Source organism: Rhyacophila brunnea, unplaced genomic scaffold (genome assembly GCF_057557595.1).
Source record: "Rhyacophila brunnea isolate RB1 unplaced genomic scaffold, BYU_Rbru_1.0 scaffold_8, whole genome shotgun sequence".
Taxonomy (NCBI): domain Eukaryota; kingdom Metazoa; phylum Arthropoda; class Insecta; order Trichoptera; family Rhyacophilidae; genus Rhyacophila; species Rhyacophila brunnea.
Genome location: NW_028233350.1, coordinates 31,399,732 through 31,423,514, shown reverse-complemented (window position 1 = coordinate 31,423,514; position 23,783 = coordinate 31,399,732). Strand labels below are relative to the sequence as shown.

Here is a 23,783-nt window from a genome sequence, read left to right as displayed (position 1 = left end):
AGAAATAAATACATAGTAATTCAGCTTGACAAAAGAATGAATACTGTATTAAATGATTAAAACAATGTAATTTTGTATGTATTTAAAAAAAACTCACATACAAGCTAAAAATCTGTGATCTAATTATGATGAAGAAAATTAAATAATATGTACTACAATAATGGCTTTCCTATATTTATGGCACAGGGGGGAAAAGAAAGCCATTATATATTATTTAGAGTACAAAAATAATTAAATTTAAAATAAACCAATGACATTTTGGGAGATGGAAATGGACCTAATCTCAAAGTGGTCGTACAGTGAGATAGTACATAAGTTCTCACTATCAAGTTTGTGAGCTTGTCAATAAGAAACTAAATGTTTACGATAATGTATACTATGTTGCATTATTGAAATACAACTTACAAGATATTACAATATAATATTATCTTTCAAATCTTCCATGTCCATTTTCTGACCAAAATTAGTTCTATATTCTATTTGATCGGTAAGTGAATGCCCCGTCGAGTATTAAAAATATTAATTTTAGAATATTACATAAAAGTTTTGCAATATTTCTGATGAATTACATAGATATGTATATGTACTACGGAGGTTTGACAATCTGGACATGGAAGATTTCCGATGATGAAAATTTAAATTTAAATGCAATATTTTGGCATATTATAACATCGATAAAATAAGATGACTTCTAATAATAGAGACAAATTTGTCTGAAACCAACAATGCAAGTCATAAATTTAAAAACAAATATCGCAGAAATGAAGGTCAGCAATAACATTAAAACTTGACAACCATCAAGATCAGGCGTAATAAATATATAATATAATTAAAATTATCAACAAGGCCAGTCGAATCCTAACTAAATTAATAATAATATAATAATATTAAAGTGCCAACGCACGAGAACACTTGAGCGATTATTATCAAATAAATATGCAAATTATTAACACATAATTGCATTATTGGTGAAACAATATCACAATATTCACAAAGGTATTCAATACGCCAATTGGTATAATGGCGTCAAATTTTGCATCTCTACAAAAAAAATGCATAAACGGATACGGGTGAATTGTATGCGCATCACGAAAAATAAACGCAAGAAAAAAAAAACAAAAATCAGGTTTACAAAATCGACGACTCTTAAAAAACTATCTTACAAAATATTGTAGAGATTGGACCAAAATGTATCACACAATTGATTCTATTTCGAAAGTTTCATTTTAGTTTTCTTTGAAAATCTAAGTCTTCCGACCACTGCTTTTATAAATACACAAAAAAATAATATGTACAATATTAAATGCACGGTCAAAACATGAGCGGTACTTTAATGATATACTTCTTGGACTAAGACGTTCTCGTTGATGAACTCGCTATTGCCGAAGAGAAGCAGACAGAGGATGTCTTGGAGGCAGCTCTGCGCAGCCACAAAACTATTGTCCAACGCGATCGCTTTTCTGAACATGTGGATGGACTGTTCATATTCACCCTGACAATATATTAGAAACTTAGTATATTATCAATGAATAAATGAAAATTTGCACCAAATGATGGGAATAAGATACCAGATTAATCAGGCAAGAAATGTATTCACCGAATCAAACACAATTCCGCATAACCGTTATTTAAACATAGGATAACCTAACAATACGGTTGGCTAAATGCTATTGCTCCTCTGTTTTCTTGTACAGCACAAGGTCATGGAATCTCACCGAAACAGTGAGTACTACAATTACAACTTTTATAATGCAGATTTACTGGTTAATAAATTATGGAAATAAAGAATAATAATTAACGACGGTAGTATTCAAAAGAATGTGTTTAATTGCAAAATTACATATTTCCACTGCTTCAGTTAGTTGATCATACTTTTTCTTCTACTAGTGCCATTTCGTATCGGAGGTCAGCCATCAATAGGGCGATCTTTGCTATATCATCTGCCACTCGGAACAGTTTGGTAGAGCTGCATTCGTAATGTGCATAAGCCATGAAATGCAGGGCAAATCATACAGCGGAAGATAAAAAGCGACATAGGAAATTGGGTTAAACTTTTTCATTTCACAGTCCCAAACATTATTGGAATGTAAGTTCGTAAAGAAAAATCAATAAGTTAATTGAGAGTATGTAGTATGAATAGACCTTACCAAATCAGCGTGTAACAATCCCAGGTGATACAGATTTACTGGAAAATCTGGGCGCTTCTTATAGGCTATATTTGTCAGCTTCAATGCATCACCAGTCATACCAAGCCTGTAAAACAAATATGTACATAAATAATTATAATATATTCAATATATGTAAATATTAAGCCAATCAATCGTAAGAATACCCCAGATATGAATCTTCGAGAATCAAAAAATCATTCCAAAATTTTTTTGATATTCACAGCATGTTTCAATGTTTCTACAAGTGTTTTATAATGTTCAAATACATTGGATATCGGTTAATAAAATGCTGTAGGTAACGCATGAAAATAATCATGGTTAAAGTATCCACAGATAATATTTAACATGACATTGCTCGACTGATCGATTATTTTTCACATTTCTGTTTACAGTGCAGTTTTAATTATTAACCAAAAATATTAGTGGCAGCCCTTACTAAGACTAGATAAGACACAATGAAAAAAATGAAATGATGCCCTTTTATTTGCTATTATCAAAGGATTTTGTTTGACATATTGATTTGATTTTATAAAGAAATTGAAAAGAATCATTTATACTGTTTCAGTTTGCGGTGCTTCAAATTCTACACAAGACACTCTTCATAATTTATTTCTCACAAAAAAACTCAAGAACGGTTTTTGATTATTGACAAATCATATCACATTTACATATACGAACGATGTTAACGATAGAAAATATTGTAAAATGCTCATAAAATATTTACTTGGATATTATTACACGACATAATGGTATAACGTGTAGATACATAACACTGTCTGATTCAAAAATATAATTATCACTTACCAATGAAAGACACCAGATAGTCCAAGCAGTGGAACATCTTTGTGCTTTTCAGGAGCCAGATGCAAGGACTGGCGCAAGCAAGCCACCAGCATGTCAGAATTGCCTTCGATCCTCCAATATATACCGGCTAACACATGGAGGATCCACGATGTTGTATTCTGAAATTAAATTTACAGTTCAAATTTCAGTTCCCACATAATTACGGGTTTCTCTGTGTTCTGTAGTTTGGTTCCCTGCTCTCTGATACTTTGCTCTTGATGTATTCTATAAGACAAAATCAATCCATAGTCGAAACAAAAAAATACTAACTGTCAAAACATTCAAACCAGAAAATCATTGTGATTTTTATTGGCGATTTAGAAAAATAAGATATAGGCGAAAATATTGGATCCATAAATTAGAAATATTCCGATGTAGTGTTTCAATCGCTAGAAATATATTTCTCAACCTCTGGTACGAAAAAACTGTTACTACCATTATTGTTTTTGTGTTCTGCGTGATCTAACAGAACGGTGTAACAGCCGCTTAAACTATAGCCAAAAGTGACAGACGTTTTATGAATAGTATAAATTCTGTGTATTTTGACAGAATTTTAATACGACAACTATTTGGACTACAACCTTCAGTAACAAAAACACTGAGCGCCTTCTAACTTTGTTACAAAAGCGAATGACTTTCGTTTTAAAGGAACTATGTTGTGGTGACACTCTGTGCGGCGGTCACTTTAAACGGGTCGCACTTACAAATTTGGTACGACTGTAACATGTCAATTTTGTCTATCTATTTAACTTGGCTTTCACAAAATAAAATCGTATGTTACAAGAACGCTTGCAACAAAGCTGGAAGGCACTCAGTGTTACATTACTATATATTTATCATTTCGAATTGATTGGGAAAATTGAAGAATAAGTTAGTCATAGCAATCCCTCTATAAGAAAAAATCCTAAATGAAGTGTTAAAAGTATTGTCGCACATGTCGAATGGCCTCGGCAATCTTGGCAGCGAGCACGTTGAGGGGGGAGTCGTGGTCCCCGGTGAGACGGCGCAGGATGGGCAGCAGCACTGGTGACGACTGGTGTGGCAACGGTGGGATGCCCCCCTTTCCTTTCACCACGGACTTCTCCAGCAGGTCTCCGGCGGGCGTGGCGCACGACGGCTTCAGCTGAGCGTCCCGCACTGGATACTTTATCACCGACAGCAGTTCGCTCGATGGACTGGAAACAAATTCACAAATATTCAAATTTATATTTATGTATTGTACCTATATAAGGTTCAATGGTTCTGGTTACGAGAAAGAGCGGGAGAGGGGTCTAGCAAGACAAACCGACACAATGGAAGCATTGTTGGCAGTGGTGACCATAAACAATTAATTAGCCCCACCTTTTTACACACTGGAAGAAATGGTATCTGCACACTTCACATATTTTGTAATGTCACTATGGCAGTTTTCATTTATAACGTTTTTGTTTGGCTATGTCGTGTGATCCAGGAATGCAATCAGTATCGTGTCACCTAATTCAAAACTCAAACGAACATCGAGTTCTATTTTTGTTTGTTTAAATGTTTATTATTTAATGTGAAGCATTTACGAGCAGTTGTCATTCATACAGCGTATTATAGTGGAGTACAGTAAAACCCTATTAATACGAACACAGTTAATTCAAAATTCACTGTAAATCAAAATATTTGCTAAAATTCATAAAATCTATTTATAAGATTTCCATTAATTTCAATGAATGAATCATAATAGTCACCATTGATATTAACCAGAAAGAAATTTTATCGAAAACGGAAACAACGTAACAAAATTAGAACAAAAATTAATTTTTTTCAAGTAGTTTCCAAGTTTTAAGCAAGTACTGTTTTTTTGCCATTCATATTGTATGTCGTAATTCAAAATTATTTTCGGTATCGTCGACTTCAAATTAACAGGGTTTAACTGTACATAGTACCAAAGAATATGCCTCTAAAGCTTTGGGCTTGAACCCTGTGTCTGATAAATTTACATGTTATTTTTTTAATGTGTGTTAGATTCAAATCAAGGAACCAATAGGTTGAGCAAATGGTCTGTTTTGATATCCATCACTATGTAAAAACCCATATATTCTACATTGAGTGAAAATGGTAAATTGCCTCATATTATTTTTGGATGTCAAATTTTCATTGAATTAAAAAGAATTGCACATATGCAATACAAGTTGGATGACCCCTTATCAATACCTACCGCAAAGTATGGACAGTAGCACAAATGAGCGGAGAACAAAAATATAAGTCTTACAAAAAATCTCGCTGAGCAAATGCATCCCAAAGACTGGGCGATTTAATCCAGTCGGGCCTAGATTGCTGTCCGCAAGTCTCGCTGGACAGGTGGTAACTTATCGCTTTGTCGTACACGTGCAGCGTTTCTGCCGTCGTTATGTCTGCTTGATTTGCTGAAACTAAACAAACAAATCATCAGTCAAGGACAATGGTGATAAAATTTTACATTTAAATACAAACAGAATAAAACGTAAAAAAGAATAAGTACATTTTATCAATGACAAAATAATATACACATTATCATTCAATTATTATGAGCAGTCTTTGGTTGGCAGTGTCGCCAACCGTACTATAACAATAGTACAAATAAAAAAAGCTTCATGAATACGGATGATTCTTATGTGAATTGTGTGTGAAATGTTTCATAATTTGGATATAGGGGCATTTTCGCCAAAGTTTGTACATGTTTGAAATTTGGGTGATATTATTTTTTCACTCAAATTAATCATTTTTATATAGCTAGCAGATTCCTTGTTCTGTTGCCGAATTAGTGACAGCAATTTTTCAGCAAAATATTGATTAATACAATATTTATATCATTTTTCTTATCAAATTGGGCATAATAAGTTTCCTTTCCGTGACCATGAAACTAAGCTTATAAAACATGAATGATACACTTTTAATCACTTAAAAAAGCTTTATTAGATTAAAAAAACCATACACTTAAAAATAAAACTACAAATAGTCAAAACATATTATTGAATTTTAATTCGTGGGCACATTTCGTTCCTCTCCGTTACCGTATGTCTATAATGGCAGAGCATTTTTCCTTTAGTTTTTGAAAAAACCAATCAATGTTCGTTCTGCTATTTTTTTAAAGACAGTAATCACTTTTACTACATTTTATTGGAAAAATACATAAGTTTCGTTATTTAATAATCAAATGAAAAATAGTTAACGTTCAACTTTTTTTGGGACATTTTCGGAATGTAACGAAATGGTAACGGAGTGTAATTTGTAAAGCTAAAGTTACATGTAACCATAAAAACAATTTTTTGTTTTATAAAATTTATTTGAATTTTTTGATAGTTAGATATTATTCAACGTGCGTCACAATAACAAAACAAACCAAACTTAATCACTAAAATAGACATATTTTATAATAAATTTCACAATACTAGTAAAATAAGGTAGGTAATAATTTTGACACACTTCACAATACTAGTAAAATAAGTTAGGTAATAATTTTGACACACTACACATTACCATAACTTTTATTTGGCATTTATATTATTTGTAACTCAGATAAAAAATATTTTAAAGCAAATTAACAATATATGAAAAAAATTAAATCAGCAAGGGATTCGGACGCGAGTTCCTAGCGCGGCACGGAGTATATAACTTTTACGAAAATAATTACAGTCGAACTCAGTTATTACGATCTCGGACATAGCGAGATCTCGGATGTAATAAGGAAACATTTGTTGACATTTGGTTTATGAATTTCGCCATACATTTAATTTATTCACTGTTATTACGAGCAACTTATCGGATATACCGAGCTAAAATACTGTTAATGTGTCGATCGTTTTAAAACATTTCGACCCTAAGCAATAAAATCCGATTGGACAGGATGCCGCCGGGGTCGGATTACGTTTATGACACTAGTAAAGTGTCTAAGTACCTACCTTATTGGTGTTTCGCCGACAATAATAAAAAAGTATCCACGCATATGGTTGAAAACTCCAAGGTTTGTGAAGTCCGTAGGTACCTACCAGCGTTCATTACAATAAACATCTTCTTTTGTAGTTTATGAATGCCATGCTCGTTTCGGGGATTTTTACGATGGTTTCCAAATTTTTTATTTTCGTCTTTTTGTGTAATGTGACATGCTCATTTAAAAATACCTATTCTCTGATATAACGAGTAACGCTTATAACAAGCAAATTCAGTCGGTCCCATCTTCCTCGTAATAACCAAGTTCGACTGTATGTTGTCTTGAAATTTACTTGTATTCATCAACATAAAATGTAGCTATACAGGTTGATTGTAATCAAGACGTACTTTTCTGACATTTCGCGAATACCTACAGTTCCAGGTATTAAATCTAATAGGGTACACATTTCTGTTAAACGTGACAAAAAAATACTTTTTCATACATTTTTATAAATTTCTATGCCTAAAATGTATGGAGAAGTTTTAAAATTTTGGTGGCGTATAACAGAAAGAGTATGATAGAGTCAGTGCCTGTCTCGCAATTATTTCAGTCTGGTGTATTTTCTTTTCCTTCTGTTGTTTTTTTATCTGTCCATACTTTTATCTGCGCTAGTTTTGCGTATTCAGACATATCACATACTTTTTTAATCTTTATTATATAGCCAGCTTATTTTCTATATTTTTTAATGAAAATATTTTTGTTTTTCATACGAACAGACAAAATAAAACTTTTTATAATCTATGAAGAACTAAACACACAATGTAAACCCAACTTTATGCATTCCATTTCGTTACTTTTACATTCCACATATACGTTACCACCAATATAGTTTCGGAACGGAAGTAACGGATTGTGTTTCAGAAGTGGTTGAAGCCAAAATTTAGCTTAGTTTTATTGTTAAACCTGCGATATGTTTTATTACATCTGTAGTATGAAAGATAAGCTCCATATATATAGTATGTGAAATGGAAATATGTGATTTCTTACCTTACAAATCGTGGTAACAGTAGTGGAACTCCTTAAATGACCAACCCAGAAAGCAACCTGTTCCGATAGCGATACCGACACACACCAACAATTTAAAATGTAAATGGCGATCAGTGTTATACAAAAGTGTTGCTACATTAAAAAAATACATATTTATAGTGGAATTTTTTCGCCTTCATGCTAAAATCGTGGTAACGGAATGTGGAATTCCGCTTTTTCAAATATCCTGGGACACACTTTAAACGTGATTTTTTTCAATATTGGTCCAAATTTACGGAAAAACCTGTATATGTTCCAAAAATATATAATGTAAGCTGTTGAAGACACTTCGAATTTAATTTTACACACTCAAAATTAATGACGAAATCAGACTTTGTTTATTTGAATTTAGGGGTGGGACATGGTAAAAACACACTACCTTTCGATCTAAATAATCAATTAAAAATATATACTGGTCAGACAGTTGTATTTAACTGATCGAATAAAGTAAATTAATAAATTTTCATGTTAAAAAGACATAACTTTCCAATATTCTATAATATAATAACTATGAAAAAATCAATCGAAGTCATGGGACATGCCAAAAACGCAATGTACAAACTTTGGCGAAAATGCCCATAGATGGTTTGAAAAATAGATGATGGTAATAATAATTGTCATCATCTATTTTTCATTAGTCATCTGTGGAACTAAAAATCAATTTAATGTATTTTAAATATCTATCTACCACTCTCACTTATTGAAAATTTATCCAAGGTTGTAGGTACATACATTTCTATACTCCTGCACTTCACCAATGTGCTTTCACACTACATAAAGGGTTCTGACCATGTTGGCCAATATATAGAAGATGTATTATATGTTGAACTCTTCCTATAGGTAAATCGTTTTACAGTGGCACCATAGGTACGGCAACTGCGGCTTGCAGTTGTAGTGGTATCGTTTGCTAGCATTGAAACAGGCATTGTCGCAAGCAATTCAATACACGCGCGAATCGCCTATGGTGCCACTGTAGAATGATTTACCTATACAAGGCAGAGATAGTATGCAACACAGACAATAGCGGCCATTAGTTTCAAAGTCAGTTTGATCCATTCCATGTTTTTCTTGATTCTGATTCTGTATGTCCTGTGAAGTACTTTTCGATCATATGTATATTCATAAAATATCAAATCCAGCTGCGTTTGTTAATTAAACAAAATCAAATCGAAGATTGATTTCAAAATCGTTTATATTTATCAGCTGCCATTTTTTATATTTTATGACTAGTTTGAAATAAGGTTTCTTATTAATTTTAATCACGACAATCAAATCAATACAATTTTTCTAATTTATTGTTTACGGAAAGAAAATATTCTATTTGCAATCCTAAATATGGTTGACCAACAGCCTCAATAGGTATATTTACACTTGTCACTATTTTCTATCGAAGATTTTAAATTCAATTAGAAAATGTATAATTATTTAGAAAATGTACTAAGCAGTAATGTTATACTTACTTATGAGGTTCCCCAGTTCACTGTCGCCATCACCTATATCTGCATCGGTCGGTGCGAGGTGCACGAGGAAATGTTTATTGGCTTCTTTGGCTTCCTTCTCCGACAGCTCTCTTTTGAATCGCTTATCAGAATGACTATTTTCATCGCTCGCCTTTGTCCCCTTGGGACTTGGATGAACTATTTTACCTTTGGTTCTGCTTACCGGGGCGGTCCTCCTTCCGACGTTTGGATTTCCCAGCAGAGTCTTGGCGTCTCTTTTCGAGTACAACGCTTCAATGTCTGATTGACTTATCGCGTTTTCTTCTAAAATTGTACAAATTAGGTATCATCCAATAACAAATTATGCTGCAAATCTATGAAAAATAACACCAAACTGTGGGAGACTGTACAGTTTCTGATCTCCAAATGCATCTAGTTTCATCATAATAAATGTTATAAAAACACAAAATATTCTCTTTTTGGTTCAGAGAAAACAACATGAAGGAAATTTTATTGTGTTGAAAATACCTACATATCTATTAGAAAAATTGTAGACAAAATCTTAGACTGAATGGTATTCAAACACTCATCTATCACTTGCCAGATGAGTGCTTTAACCAATTAAGTTACCGACTCAAGTGTCCGTCTTGCAGGTGGTTCAAAATACCCATGTAATTTTAGATTTTTTTCAAATTTAGTCGACATTTGGCTACCCTCTTTGTGATTTAAATCGTGGTAATAACTTTACAAAAATTGATTCATATATGGGATCAGAATTAATCAAATATTTTGTTGTGATGTCACAATCCAATTTTTCCTGTTTTATTGCAATAAATGTTTTGGTAAAATCTATCGGTCATGAGTGAATCACAAAAAATATTTTGAAGAGTGGCATTTTTTGAAGATGGCCAATGAGGAATGAAAAATATATACGCACACACACTGTCCACAATTTCACTTGGTACTCACAATTTGAAATAATACAGTGTTGCAAGTAATTGGATTAATAATTAATTATTAATGTGTGATTATTATCAACATTGCGTGTACTTACTCATAAATACATCGAAATCTTTCTTACCGACTTTGGACAGAAAGCTTTGGAACAGAATTTCTTCGGAAAGACCTTCACTTGTGATTCTATCGCCGATCAAATCAAATGGCAGATATTCCTCCCCGAGATCTAGGAAACAGAAAATAATTGTTAGTGACAGAAAGATGTAACTCATCGTTACAATAAAACAACTGCATAAAAGCATGTCGGTACCTGAATGAGTGTCAGCTTTGTAGCAATGAATGTTTGCAGGTTGACAAGATTGTCCGCCAGCCGTGCAGATCATCCCACGTCCCACCACACCCCCGCCGCCTCCGTCCAACCCCTGGCTCAGTCCCGAGTCAGATGCCCCGAAACCTTTCTCCCCCAACCCCATGTCAGAACACATCTCTGGCATTTCGTTTCTCACTATTTCTTCTGCAAATTATGAATGAAATTTATTATTCACATCGTAAATAACGAGACAGTGTGAATCGATAAATATATCGCACCGTGAGTGTAAAACCAAGGCATCTGCAAAAGACATATTTTGGATATATTATTAGGGTATGAAGTCTTCGTTTTGTTCGGACAAATAGTTTCTAAAAAAAAAAAAAAACATAATATTTGGTTTATATCTACATTATATTGCATGTTCTTTCAGTTACTTCACTTTTACATTATCAAGTTCACGACTTTTGCAGTTGTTTTGCATTTAAACTCGAAATTTAAAAATTTGCAGATGCCTTGGTTTGACACTCACGGTGCGATATAACCTGCAATATAATTTGAGCTTCCATCAATATTACTATTATAATCATGACATTATTGTAGCATAATTATGCATTACGGTGAATCCAGCTTGTGGTGTGTCGATTCTGTGTGTGTTAGTACATTAATCCATACAGCGCGAACGCCACAGCTGTTGTGTCCTGATTAGGGGCCATTAGATATAATTAGCATGTTACCTAAATGTGGTAATTAAATGCTTCGCAGTGAATCGGTTAAGTTGCTTATTGTGTTTTGTGAATGTCAATAAAATCACGAGTACATAACACGAAAACGTTTGTGTGAGGTGATGTTACATCTTAAGACTCGTTGATTGACACCGATTGTTGAGGCAAGTATGACGTATTAATAAAAAGTCTACCAATACCAACCAGTTTTCTCTTTATAGCCATTAACGAATTTAGCATGACAGTGCCAAGCCTTCAGAAGGGTAATAGCCCAATTCTCCATGAAGCCAAAGTCCACCCTGACCGCCTGCTTCATGTGATACATTTGACCGATTATGTTTTTCTTCCTTACGTAAAGCATCGACATTAGAAAATTTGTGGCAGGCTAAAAACAAAAATTTCATACATTCACTAATAATAATTGTCAAATAAAATTATATTTTTCACAGAAAAAAGGAGGAAACGCTCCAGCGGAAACTTAGGTGCAATAAGTAATTGCTGGGAACCTTATTTCCACTATACCCACTAATCAGATTGCAAAAAACATGCTTGAATCCATGTTTTCAAACTCCATCATTTTACAGCAATCATTCTAAACCAGTGGTTCTTAACCTGGGTTCGGTGAGTCAGTCTCAGGGGTTCGGCGGAGGTCAAGACACACACCTGACTCATATGATTCGTGATGACACGTCCCGCTTGGCCATCATTGGCTGCAGGTGATCACACAACATCGCTTGGCCTATCTGTGCTGAATACCTCGATGAAATCATTTAAATTCAGCAGAGCCAGGTTCAACAGTAACTCTTCAGAACAATAACGCTCTCAACGTTTTGGTGTCAACAAATGGTACTTATTATTGGTAAACAGGGTACTTATTGCTAAGAAAGCTCTGAAGATTTTCATACCGTTTGTTACAACATATCTTTGCGAGCAATCTTTTTCGAGGATGCTGGATATAAAAACGAAGAAAAGGAGCAGACTTTGTTGCGAAAATGACATGAGAGTGGCACTTGCCAAGGTGAAGCCACGCATTTCTGAACTGGTCTCTGAAAGGCAACAGCAGAAATCACACTGATTTGCTGTAAATATTCATTATTATGTTTTGTGTGAAAATCATGTTTTAATGGTTTTGTTCTTTGAACACAGTGATGTAGGTGCACGGTTCATTTTGTGCACCAGTAAAATATATACCTATGTTTTGAATTTGAAAAAAATCATATTTTATTTTTCCAATTAAGAAGGGTTCGGTGAATGCGCATATGAAACTGGTGGGGGTCAGTACCTCCAACAAGGTTAAGATACACTGTTCTAAACCATTTTACAAATTAGTGGGATGGCATTAACACATGTGTAGTTTCTCAAATTTTGGAAGCAAACTGAACACAGCTACCTTTATTTCCCATTCCACGTTAAGTTTTGAGCAATATTTGGTTTTTATTGTAGCCACCACCGAAAGCCTACCTTCACAAAGTTAAGTCATTGTAAATGGAATCAGGATTCACTGAACACTCAGCCAAGGATATGACAATTGTGTCCTTTATTGAACTTTACCAAAACTCATGCAGTCCACATTAAAAAAATATTGTGTTGTGTGATTTCGACTATTATGTGAAATTTCTGCAATAAGGGAAGAGCAGTATGCTGTGGATAGTTATCATCTCAAATTATCAGCTACCGAAGCATACAAATCTATCATTTTGTTGGTGTATCATCGCATTGAATTAATTAATATTCCCCAATTATCATTATCACATTATTGAACATCCAGTGGCAGGCACCCTCGGGAAATTACTCATTACGTCGCCAGGTGACAATATAAATAAATAGATTATAATTAATTACCTCGATTTTATTTATCTCCAAGGCTTCAGCAGTGGCCTTCAGGGACTCATCCTCGTATCCGAGCTGGTGAAGAACGGATCCTAGTGATACAAGAGGAACATCTTTCAAATGGCTGGGAGTGTTCGCCAGGGCACATATAATGCAGTCTAAACTGTTTTGTGAATTGCCTCGGACTCTCCAATAGAGGGACGCTAATGTGTACAGCAGCCACCTGCTGGCGGTTCTCTAAAACAGAAGAATGTCATTAAAAATAATACATACAGATGTACCGATAAATTTATTGATTCAATGTTGACTTTCATAGCATGAGGTGGTGAGGAGCATGGTTCAAGATTGTCAATTTATATCAGATGAATGCCGTGAATCTCAATTCAATTTTATTATTTTTCTCTATCTCCCGAGAACAGATGTTTGCGACGGATACTGAAATGACTTTTTAAAGTAACTGGCAAGACAGACCATGCAACCTCTCATCACACCTAAGGTAAAATATTGCTTTACTATAAATATGGAGAAAATGAGTAAAATACATTTTTAATTGCAGTAAGAATCCTCTGGCCGATTTCTGCTTCTTGCACATTTTTAATACTGTCTGCCTGATAATTCGTGACATACGAAATTAAAGCATTCCGCAACATGTTATCGGTTGGTAAATTGGGTAACGGCTTGGATCTGCAAATAAAAAAAGGTACATGATTATATATTTTACTTGGTAGACCTATACAAATTATGTTTTAGACAGGATTATTTTTCTGTTCTTGTGACTTTTCACATATTTTTAATAAATTGTAGTTAATAGGAAAGGATGTAACTATTATTATGATTTATGTCTATATTTGTGACGAATCAAATATTTATAAGTATCAGGGAAACTCACTTGCTCAGCATTGATGATGGTAGATATGTTGAACTTAGGATCGGTAACTGTGAAGCAACACAACATAATGGCGGATACCATGGAAGTGGGTGTTCTTCATTTAGCGGCACTCCAATGAAATCCGACAGTATGGCTTTGACACTAGAAGAATAAAATACAGTGTGAATAATTATGAACGATTGCATTGATGTTTTGCATAAGGCAATCTATGTCCATTGGGCTGCCCATTGGTATGAAGCATGTGTAACCGATAAGGTCTTATATCGCTATTATACAACTAATATCACGGTAGTCACAACTGGCACATATGGCCGTCAACACCATAACCAGCAGTGACAAAATTTGAAACCACATTATTGGCAATTAAGAAAAATTATTTCTCATTTTTTAGTACAGTAAAACCTCGTTAATAAGAACACGGATAATTTGAAATTCACCGTGATACAAAATTTTCGCAAAAAAAGTCCCTTGAACATTATTTTCGTATAAAACCACACCTTTAATTCAAATTTCATAATTCGAAATGAATTCATTGTCCTGGCATACAAAAATATTCAATAAATTGTAATAAAGTACACTATTTCATGAGCCAGTTATTAAAAATTGTGATAGATTTTTCTTAAAAATCATAAATGACTTATTTTAAGAAGGTAATATAAATAATCCTGACATTTTATGACCCAATAACACACACGGAATCGGAAATTTTGTAGGCACATTATGATCATAAATAAAATTATTGAAAATCAAAAAAAAAAAAAAAAAGAATTCAAAATTTTTATATTTTTCTCCCATACATTTCATATTTCGTAATTAGAATTTTTTTCCGATTTTCGGTCCCGTGAAATTCGTATTAACGAGGTTTTGCTGTATGTGAATTCAATGTACAAAAATGCAATAAAATGAAATATGGTTGCAAAAACTACACGCAAATAGCAGGACAACATCAAATTCTAGACACGTAAAATCGAGGTTCCACTGTATTCGTGTGACTAAATAACAAAACATATTTTGAATATTATGTAACATACTTGTATCCTTTGTTTTCAAGAGGTAAATATACTGATAATGTTTCTAGTGGCTCCCCTTCCTTGTCAATCCGCTTGGCTAAATATGGCGCCCAGTCGTCACAGTCCTTCCGAGAAGGCCAATCACTATTTCTGTCAAAGTCCTCTTTGATACGAGTGACCTTCATGGTTGGGGGATATCTACAAACACCAAATAAAGCAACATTTTTACTTGGACCATAAAGAAGTTAGTAGGAATCAGACATGAGTATGCGATGTAATGCATTGACAAAATGGCAATGGGGCTGGACCACAGAACAGATAATAAATAGAATACCGATAGGCTATATTCAATACGCCGCATCTTGATGCAGGGTTTTGAATATGAGTGTCCTACGAAAATGAAGCACGCATTATGCACGTGCAATAGTGTGTGTAATACACCAACATTAAATGAGCGTAAATGCATAAACAAGAGCAGTTTTCAGTATTCGACGTATAATGTATTCTTGACACGTGTGTCAGTTTAACCCGGATTCTTCCTTACTCGAGTCGGTTACCTGCTATCGCCTTACCCGTTAGATATTTCAGTTCCCATTATTTCTGAGTTCCCTGGGCTGGACTCACCGTATTAATTAAGAGGCTCTAAACAACTCTTAAAGCTACAATTAAATCAATGACGCTTTATATGAAAAAAAAAAGTGATATGTCACTTTTTCATTAAAATGAGTCCCTAACAATGGAGTTAACTAGGGCCTTCCAGAGAAGCAGTCCTTCCTGGTAGGTATGTATTTAATATTATTTATTTAGATACAAAATGCTTTTCACGATTTTGCACCAGCAAACTTAAGGTGACGCATCAGTGAAACGCCAAATAATGTTCAACTGTACGCGCGACGAAAATTTGTACTTGCTTCGCATTCATTGAGAAAACGTGGAGTCGGACGCACGTCACTTTGCTGCGTGATGGCGACGGGCCAATTAATTCTAAAATCGTGTAAAGATGACTAAAAACTTTACCCATTTACTTTAAAAAGCAAACATGTCAATGAATATATTATTATTGATACTAATAGAATAATAAACAGAACATAAAATGGACGTATGTTGGATTTATATGAGAAATAATATTTCGTTTGACAGGCGTCATTTTCACCCGCGACCCGCAATCCGCACATCGCCTAGCAACGATCTTTTTAGACGATCGATTATTGATGTTGTATTTTACATTTTTTTTTATATTTCCACAAAAAATGGGGTTTGTGTCTCTTGCAAAAATTGCGCAATTATTGATGTTTGTATTTTTTTTATTTTTCGGGATTTCGGCCATTCGGGATTTCAGAATTCGGGATTTCGGCCTTCGAGATTTCGTCCAGCACCCAGTACCTAAGTAATTTATCAATCAAACTACTGAAACATTTATACTTAGCAGATAACTTACTTAATATTTTGTTTGTAATTTCATAGTATCTTAAAATACGCAATTATGCATAATAATGTACTTACATGTTTAAGCTTTATTATAATATTATTAAGTCGATAAAACGCTGAAATATAATGTAATTTTCATTCTAACATCTAACATTATTTTTAATATTTGTTGTAAATATAAGTAAGTACCCATGTATAGACAATAAATTAATTGATTATGCACATATTTAAGTTTTAGCGAGGGAAGAATTATTTTCTTTTAATAAACATCATAAGGCATAATAATTATTCTCAATCTATATTAAAAATGTGTCAAGCGCGAAATGTATAAGGTACAACTACTGAGAAGATAGAAGCATATTAAACTGACTTGCTTATTTACTCCAACAAATCGTAACGTACGTCTATTCCTTTGCGCATTTAATTGAACTGTGCGGCGTCCAATCCTCCCGGAGGTCAATTGGGTCGGCGTTGAATTGGGTCGGCGTCCAATTGGGCCGGCGTCCGATTGTACCGGCGGCCAATTACCGGAGGCCAATCGGCGGAGGCCAGTTCGCGGTGCCAAATCGACCCATTCCCCTCAATCAATGCAACTGAGTATTTCAACAGTTTGAAACATTTGTAATGAGAAAAATCTGCATGTTTCCCCCATTTGTTTGATGATTTAATCATATTATTTAACATAATTAAACATTCTACAATTTTATAAGAATTTAACTTTCAATTTATCAAAATGTTTAAAGTTGAATTACTCAAAAGATATTCCTTCCTTTTTTCTTATATATTTCAGTTGATTATGTTCGGCAGAAATATGATAGTGTTAAGCGAAGAATAAAGGAATGTATGGAGCTCAGGTAGACCTCCACCTAGCAGCTAGCACCCTGGCCGATTATGATAATTAATTATTGCCCACCTATCATTCAATTAAAAGATGATAAATATGACGAATAATTATTTAAATATCCGTAATATACACTATAAATGGATATACCTGGGTTTAGACACTGGAATAACCGGCCCATCATTTTGACCTTCAAGAGAATCATCACTCGGATAAAAAGATAAAGGAGGACCAGCTGACTCACTGAATTCTTCTCCATTTTCATCAAGATCACCAAAATCTGTAACCGAAGAAATTTTAGATCAATACAAATTTATTTATTTTACTCACAATGTTACTCACATCTCTATTTACAAGTGTGTACAATAGAATAAGGACTAATCTAGGTACTAGGGATTACAATCCCGGCATTCTGCTCAATTTCTTGATCCTGAAATCTTGTGATAAAAATGTAGGAATCAAGAGACTTCGGGATTAGTCATTATATGAATTTTGAGAAAAAAGACATGCTGTCAAATAAATAAGTGTTGTTTAAAGATACCTTTCATGCGATTGTGGGATGCAAAATTATTAAAGTTCATATATTTACCAAGAAAGTATGGTCACATTAATACAGGCAGGTACTAAATTATCAACCTAGTACAGCTTTCTAATAGTACGAATTCATATGATGTCATCAGTAACAGATGGTGAACAATAATTTTTGTGAAAAATTCCACTGGTTTTAGTTCAATCCCGGGATTGAAAAAATACCAATGCCGAAATTGAAAATGATGTCCGAGATTGCCATTTCTGCTACCTGCCACTGCATAATACAAATCAATGAAGGAGACACACAGATGTATTGATAACATACCGAGATTGTCTCCTTGGATGTTTTTCATGTTTATCGTCGAATATTCAAAGTCTTTGTGTTTCTTTAGCAAATGAAACTTCTCGGTGCGTGCTATTTGCAGACTGAGCTTTTTGGTTTCGGCTTCGACATTTTTCAGCAGCATTTGTAAACTCAGCATTATATCGAAGGGATTGAATTTCTCGTGACGATTCTCCACCACATTGTACATTGACGTAGGATTGTTCAACTGGCAAGAAAAACTCGCCGGAGTGTTGGGATCGCTGGAAGGTTTCTGAACACAGGTGTGCCCATTTCCTGTTAATACACTTTGCGGGTCTGAAGATAAACCTGAAACACAAACCAACTTTAAAATAAATACTATGAGCACAATGCACAGCCATCTAATACTGGATTAACTTGGCAATAAACAACATCTAGAGTTGCAAATTTAGCTCATCTTGATCGTATTTCAAATGGTATCGTGCTGCGCCACTTCCTCTTTTCCATAGAATTACTACCTGTTATAATATTATTTACGAGTACTGCAAGTTGACGCAATCTAAGTTACCGATATTGGCCTCCTAAAAGTAGGCGCCTATCTTCGGGAATAACGCTCCTAAGAATGGTTCTACATCGAGCTCTGAATGTTTAAAAGTCTCAAAGTAAAAATTTAATAATGATATTTATTTAAGAATGATTTTTCGTTAAAATTTTATTTAGTCTAGATAACCAGTGTATTACTTATTGAGAATTTGTACATCACACAGCATAGTACCAGAGTGTCCGTCTCTGAAGCCTTGGTGTGCAGATTCAAATTCCACATCGGACAAAAATTACATTAATGGTAATACCTAGTATACTTTTAAATAATATTGTGAAAAAATGTTAATAACAACAAACTGTTGTTATACCTAAAATTCTCGCCTCTAATGGTGCTTGTTCCCTCATGGCTTTCTCTCCAAGCCGTAACCATTTTTCATGTTGCGTTTGAAAGTCATGCAACTCTGTTCTCTTCGATTGGATAGCACTGAAACATTTCAATATAATATATTACATTCATGTTATATAAAAACAAAAATAAAGTATCTCAATGTGTTCAAATAAAATAGATTCATAATTTTAATTGAATTTTAAATATTATGGGAAATAAAAAATTAAGCCTGGGAATTAAATGTACGAGACTGCAAAAACTAGTAAATGTAAATAGACGGTAAACGTGGATGTAAAATCGGAGTTCCATTGAATTCATATTGATAAAGTTAATTAATTACCTTTATCAATATGAATCTGATATTATATACTTATCAATTAATAAGAATACAATTAATTTGACACCCATGATGGCTGAGCGGGTCAAATGGGTTCAAATCCTGAGTATGACAAAAAAATCATATGCTTTTTTCAATGTGTGTTTGGATACAGAGTATGGACCTAGTAGGTTCAGCTAATGGCTAACATCCGTTTCTCATAAAAAAAAAAATATCTATTAATAGAACCTCCACCGTGTATCAAAACAAAAATGAGTGCCTTTCAGCATAGTATATCAGAAAGTGAATATGCATAGAAGTCCAACAGAGTAATGCTGTCGCTGTATTGGATATACTTGAGGTATCCAGGTGACTGGAAAGGCTATTCTACATACTGAGGGACATTTTTTATTTGTATCTGAATATTTAATAACCTATGAAATTTGGTACACTACATATTATTCATATATGTACATAGTGATCCGGAAATGAAACTGAAGAAAGAGAGCAGAAGATCGAGCAGAACAAAGGAGTGTGCTTGAGGCGCCAAGCTCACCAACCCATGCTATAACACCACAAAAGAAGAAAAGGAACAGTTGTTTAACTTACTCGTGTAACTCAATCAATTCATTGACATATTTTTCATGACATAAGACTGATTGCTTGTTGGTCCTGGCTTCCTTGTGCGATGGCATCAGTTTGAGGCAGTTGTCAAAGCACGCCACCGATCTATTGTAGTCTTCGAGAACTGCGTATACGTTGCCCAGAGCAAAATGGTTGATTGGCTGGCGCGGGGCGTGGTCTATGGCGGCATGTAATATGATTGCGGCCTCACCAGAATTCTTCGTCTGGTGGAATATGGATGCCAAATTAAGCAGGGCTACATCACGATATTGCCTATGAGTAAAAAGACAAAGTGTTAATTTTGGTCAATTGGTCAGCTTTAAAAATAGCGCTATGGCAAATACGCATTTTAAACCTGATTCTTATGCGGCCTAATTTAAATTATGAATAAATTCCAACTTAATGCTTTTGAAACACAGCAATTAATAAATTCTAATTAATTTATAATTTTTAAAAAATGTTTAATTGAATCAATGGTCAAAATCAATATTTAAATTATGCCTACTGCATTATATCGAATTACATTCAGCTCATAATGAATAAGTGCATTGCAAATATGAAATAGTTAAACGTTTAATACATTCACTGTAATATGACAAAATATAATTCTTGCTATTAAATCCATTTGGCTGACCTTTTAACCTTTTGCAAGAACTTTATACAAAAAGATTACGTATTATGTTGCAAATTATGATGAATCGAAAGATAAATAATATCTTATGTTAATATACAAAATATTATAATATTATGATGATGTGAAATCATATTTTTTCAATAGAAAATACTTTTAAATATGCAATTAAGCATATTTGGTATAATTATTATTAAATATAATTAGTGATGGGATATTATACTTTACAGATTTATATATAATGGTTATGAATTATGTTAGGTTAGTAAATATACACATGTTTCCTTTATAAATATGTAGATAATGAGTACTTCTATTTTTTTCCACAACCTGCCACATCTCCTTATGAATTGTGCGGACATATACCATAGGGCAGTGATGCACAACCTATATGAAAAAGGCCTAATTTATCCATTTTATAATTTGTCAAAGGCCACTGTGGGTAAAATAAATTTAATGGTTACATATCAGCTACTCTCTCCACACTGCGTTACATACATATTATGTATTTGCACGATAGAACTTAGTATGCAGGCAATTAGAATTTTGTCATATTCAATGAAAAATTAGGTCATGAAGTAGATGTACTTGTTATTTTGGGCCGCAGTTTGTACATCACTGCCGGTGGGCATAATGTAATGAATATTATAAGCCCATTTAAGCGGGAGAAGCTCCCAAGACATTGATTGATGTACAAGTGTGCATGATTCTTATTCAAATGTCGATGTATTCTATTATGGAGAAGCCTTGATGAGTTGAGACCATATACATCAGGGATGGCCAGTGCGTCGATCGCGGACATAATAATATATTGTACAAATTCTTGTTCAAATGAGAATCAACAAATACAGTCATGAGAAGAACACAAGTTATGAGCTTAATTTTGGAAGAAATTCTACAGGAAAACATCAATAAATGTAAATTCCTATCTCTTCAATTTGACGAGTCTACAGATTACACGGATATTGCACAACTATGTGATTTTATTCGATTGGTTTTTGAAGATACGTCTGTTTCAGAAGAATTATTAACAGTTTTACCACTGAAGGAACGAACCAGAGGAGAAGATATATTTAATGCATTTAAGTCGTATATTAACCTGCTATGGTTGGGAATCATCTTGGGTTTATTACTTTATGTAAAAATGATGATACCCACTTTTATCAGTTATCATTGCATTATACACCAGCAGGCGTTATGTTCAAATGTGTTAAACCTGTTGTTAATTGTTGTGTTATCATTATAAACGGTATTTACCTTGGGGCATAATGCACAGCCCTTCTTTCACACTCTAATGCTTGCAGGGCCTCTCCCTTCATTCGCCAAAATATGGCCGCCAAATTGTAATGCAACCAAGATGTGGTATTGTGACGCAGACCCAGAGAGATCTGATGACCGAATGTTGTGATGCTCGTACCGGGGGGCAGCTTCTCATTCAACGAATGCTCAGCCGCAAGAGATATGTTGTGGCGGCCAATCATAGCCTGAATATTATAATTGAGTAACATGTAAGTATAATTAACAATAAGAAACATTCAATCCGCCCAAGGTGCAAAATTTAATTTAGGTTATTTAATGGAAGAGTTTTAAATATTTCTTCTCTTCAGCATGATTCTATGAAAAAATATCTTCAGTTTAATAAATGAAATAGGTACCTACTTAAATAATAAAAAAACAACTTGAGGTGTTGTACGAGGGAACACATCATGAGGGTAAGTCATTTATTTAGTCAGTGCAATGCCTGCAAACCAATGACATGTACAACTTACTCTGACTGTATTAAAATCGTTAATTTCCTTCAATATATTATAACTTATAACTTCAAACCATTAACAAACTATAAAGTCACTTGAATGTGATAAGTGTAATTTTTTTTATGGAAAGAACTTCATTACATTACAGTTATAAAGACATTGTCAGTATATTTTTTTGTGGTTGGATGTTCTTTGATCCATGGATGACAGAATCACAATCAAACCATGCAACTTCTAATTTATAGACATTTTCTGGGGATAGAAATGATAGATGCATGCCAAAACTTTGAGCATCCCAGAGTTGTTTGTGTATCAAAATAGCAATGATTCCTTGATAATGAGTGGTAACTGACAGTTTTACTTACTTTTAGATGTTCAAATGCAAACATGCTGAACGGCAAAGGAGATATTTGCATACAATCGGGAACATCCGTCCCTTCGACATTCATGAATGAACTGTCAGCAAAGAAATCAACAAGTTTTATTCCTTCCCTGTCACTACCATCCGACTGGATCGACATGAACAAATCAATGTCACTCATGGCGACGCCGGAATTTAAACATTTATCATTTGTTTTGTAAAGCTTTGAGAATATATCTGGCGGTACTTCGAGGGTAGCTTCATCCAAGACAATCTTTTTGCTAACTAAATTGTGATACAGGGAATCTATTTCAATCAACCTAGCCTCCTGCTCCAAAAACGCCATCAAATCGTTCGGGAGCCTCATATGGTAAGGCGAATCCATCTGTAGAAGAAAAAACATATATTCAATGCAATATTTATAAACAATCTACATCGCTAGCAGAATTAGCAACCTTAACCTAATTATTATTCTCACGGTTTAATCGTAAAAACACAACCTACCAATGGTTGAATAAGTCCGTTCTCGGTGACAACCCAATGGGTTGACGCCGAAGCCGATATACCGCATAATATTTGATAGAATGTGAATACTGTTTTCCAAAATTTTAATTTAACCATTATTTTTTATATTCTGAAGCAGTGTTTAAAGTTTCTGCTGTCAGCCGATCGAGGCGCCATCAATATTTGTATTTGTATTGCTAGTGCCTTGACATCGAAAAGTTGCCAAACTATCAAAACATATTTTTAAATATAATATACCTATGTCTATGGAATTAATTTGAAAACCTCTATACTCTAGGTATATGTTAGAATAAATTTTAATCTAACATTGTTATCTATATTCTAATAAGGTAGTATTTAAAAATAAAGACTGTAAATAAACAATGCATCCTGAAATACATAAAAGTGACTTTGGTATGAAATAAAA

General features: G+C 33.9%; 1 protein-coding gene across 2 annotated transcripts; it reads right to left on the bottom strand.

Annotated features, from left to right (window-relative positions):
- Positions 1-1,212: 1,212 nt before the first annotated feature.
- LOC147064131 (tetratricopeptide repeat protein 17) lies at positions 1,213-23,558 on the bottom strand. 2 transcript variants are annotated; one of them, XM_085958895.1, is made up of 20 exons: positions 23,357-23,558; positions 22,857-23,237; positions 21,995-22,221; positions 20,092-20,379; positions 19,147-19,262; positions 18,257-18,583; positions 17,551-17,680; positions 15,153-15,329; positions 14,122-14,262; positions 13,775-13,916; positions 13,245-13,469; positions 11,607-11,787; positions 10,681-10,884; positions 10,468-10,596; positions 9,435-9,737; positions 5,251-5,410; positions 3,946-4,186; positions 2,973-3,130; positions 2,148-2,253; positions 1,213-1,492 (listed from the first exon to the last, which is right to left on the bottom strand). In XM_085958895.1, the coding sequence occupies exons 1-20, from the start codon at positions 23,471-23,473 to the stop codon at positions 1,331-1,333; spliced, it is 3,915 nt and encodes a 1,304-aa protein (XP_085815021.1). In that variant the 5' UTR covers positions 23,474-23,558; the 3' UTR covers positions 1,213-1,330. The 2 variants fall into 2 exon arrangements, with proteins under 2 accessions (XP_085815021.1, XP_085815022.1); XM_085958896.1 differs by having other exon boundaries at positions 10,495-10,596.
- Between the last annotated feature and the right edge of the window lie 225 nt (positions 23,559-23,783).

Bases quoted from the DNA above. Each gene is read 5' to 3' on its own strand.
- LOC147064131 (XM_085958895.1), bottom strand. From the start codon at position 23,473: ATGGTTAAATTAAAATTTTGGAAAACAGTATTCACATTCTATCAAATA. The intron at 10,597-10,680 runs GTACCGACATGC...TCTGTTTCCTAG, and splicing joins CAAAGCTGACACTCATTCAG to ATCTCGGGGAGGAATATCTG. The intron at 2,254-2,972 runs GTAAGTGATAAT...TTTGTTTTACAG, and splicing joins CTATCTGGTGTCTTTCATTG to GCTTGGTATGACTGGTGATG.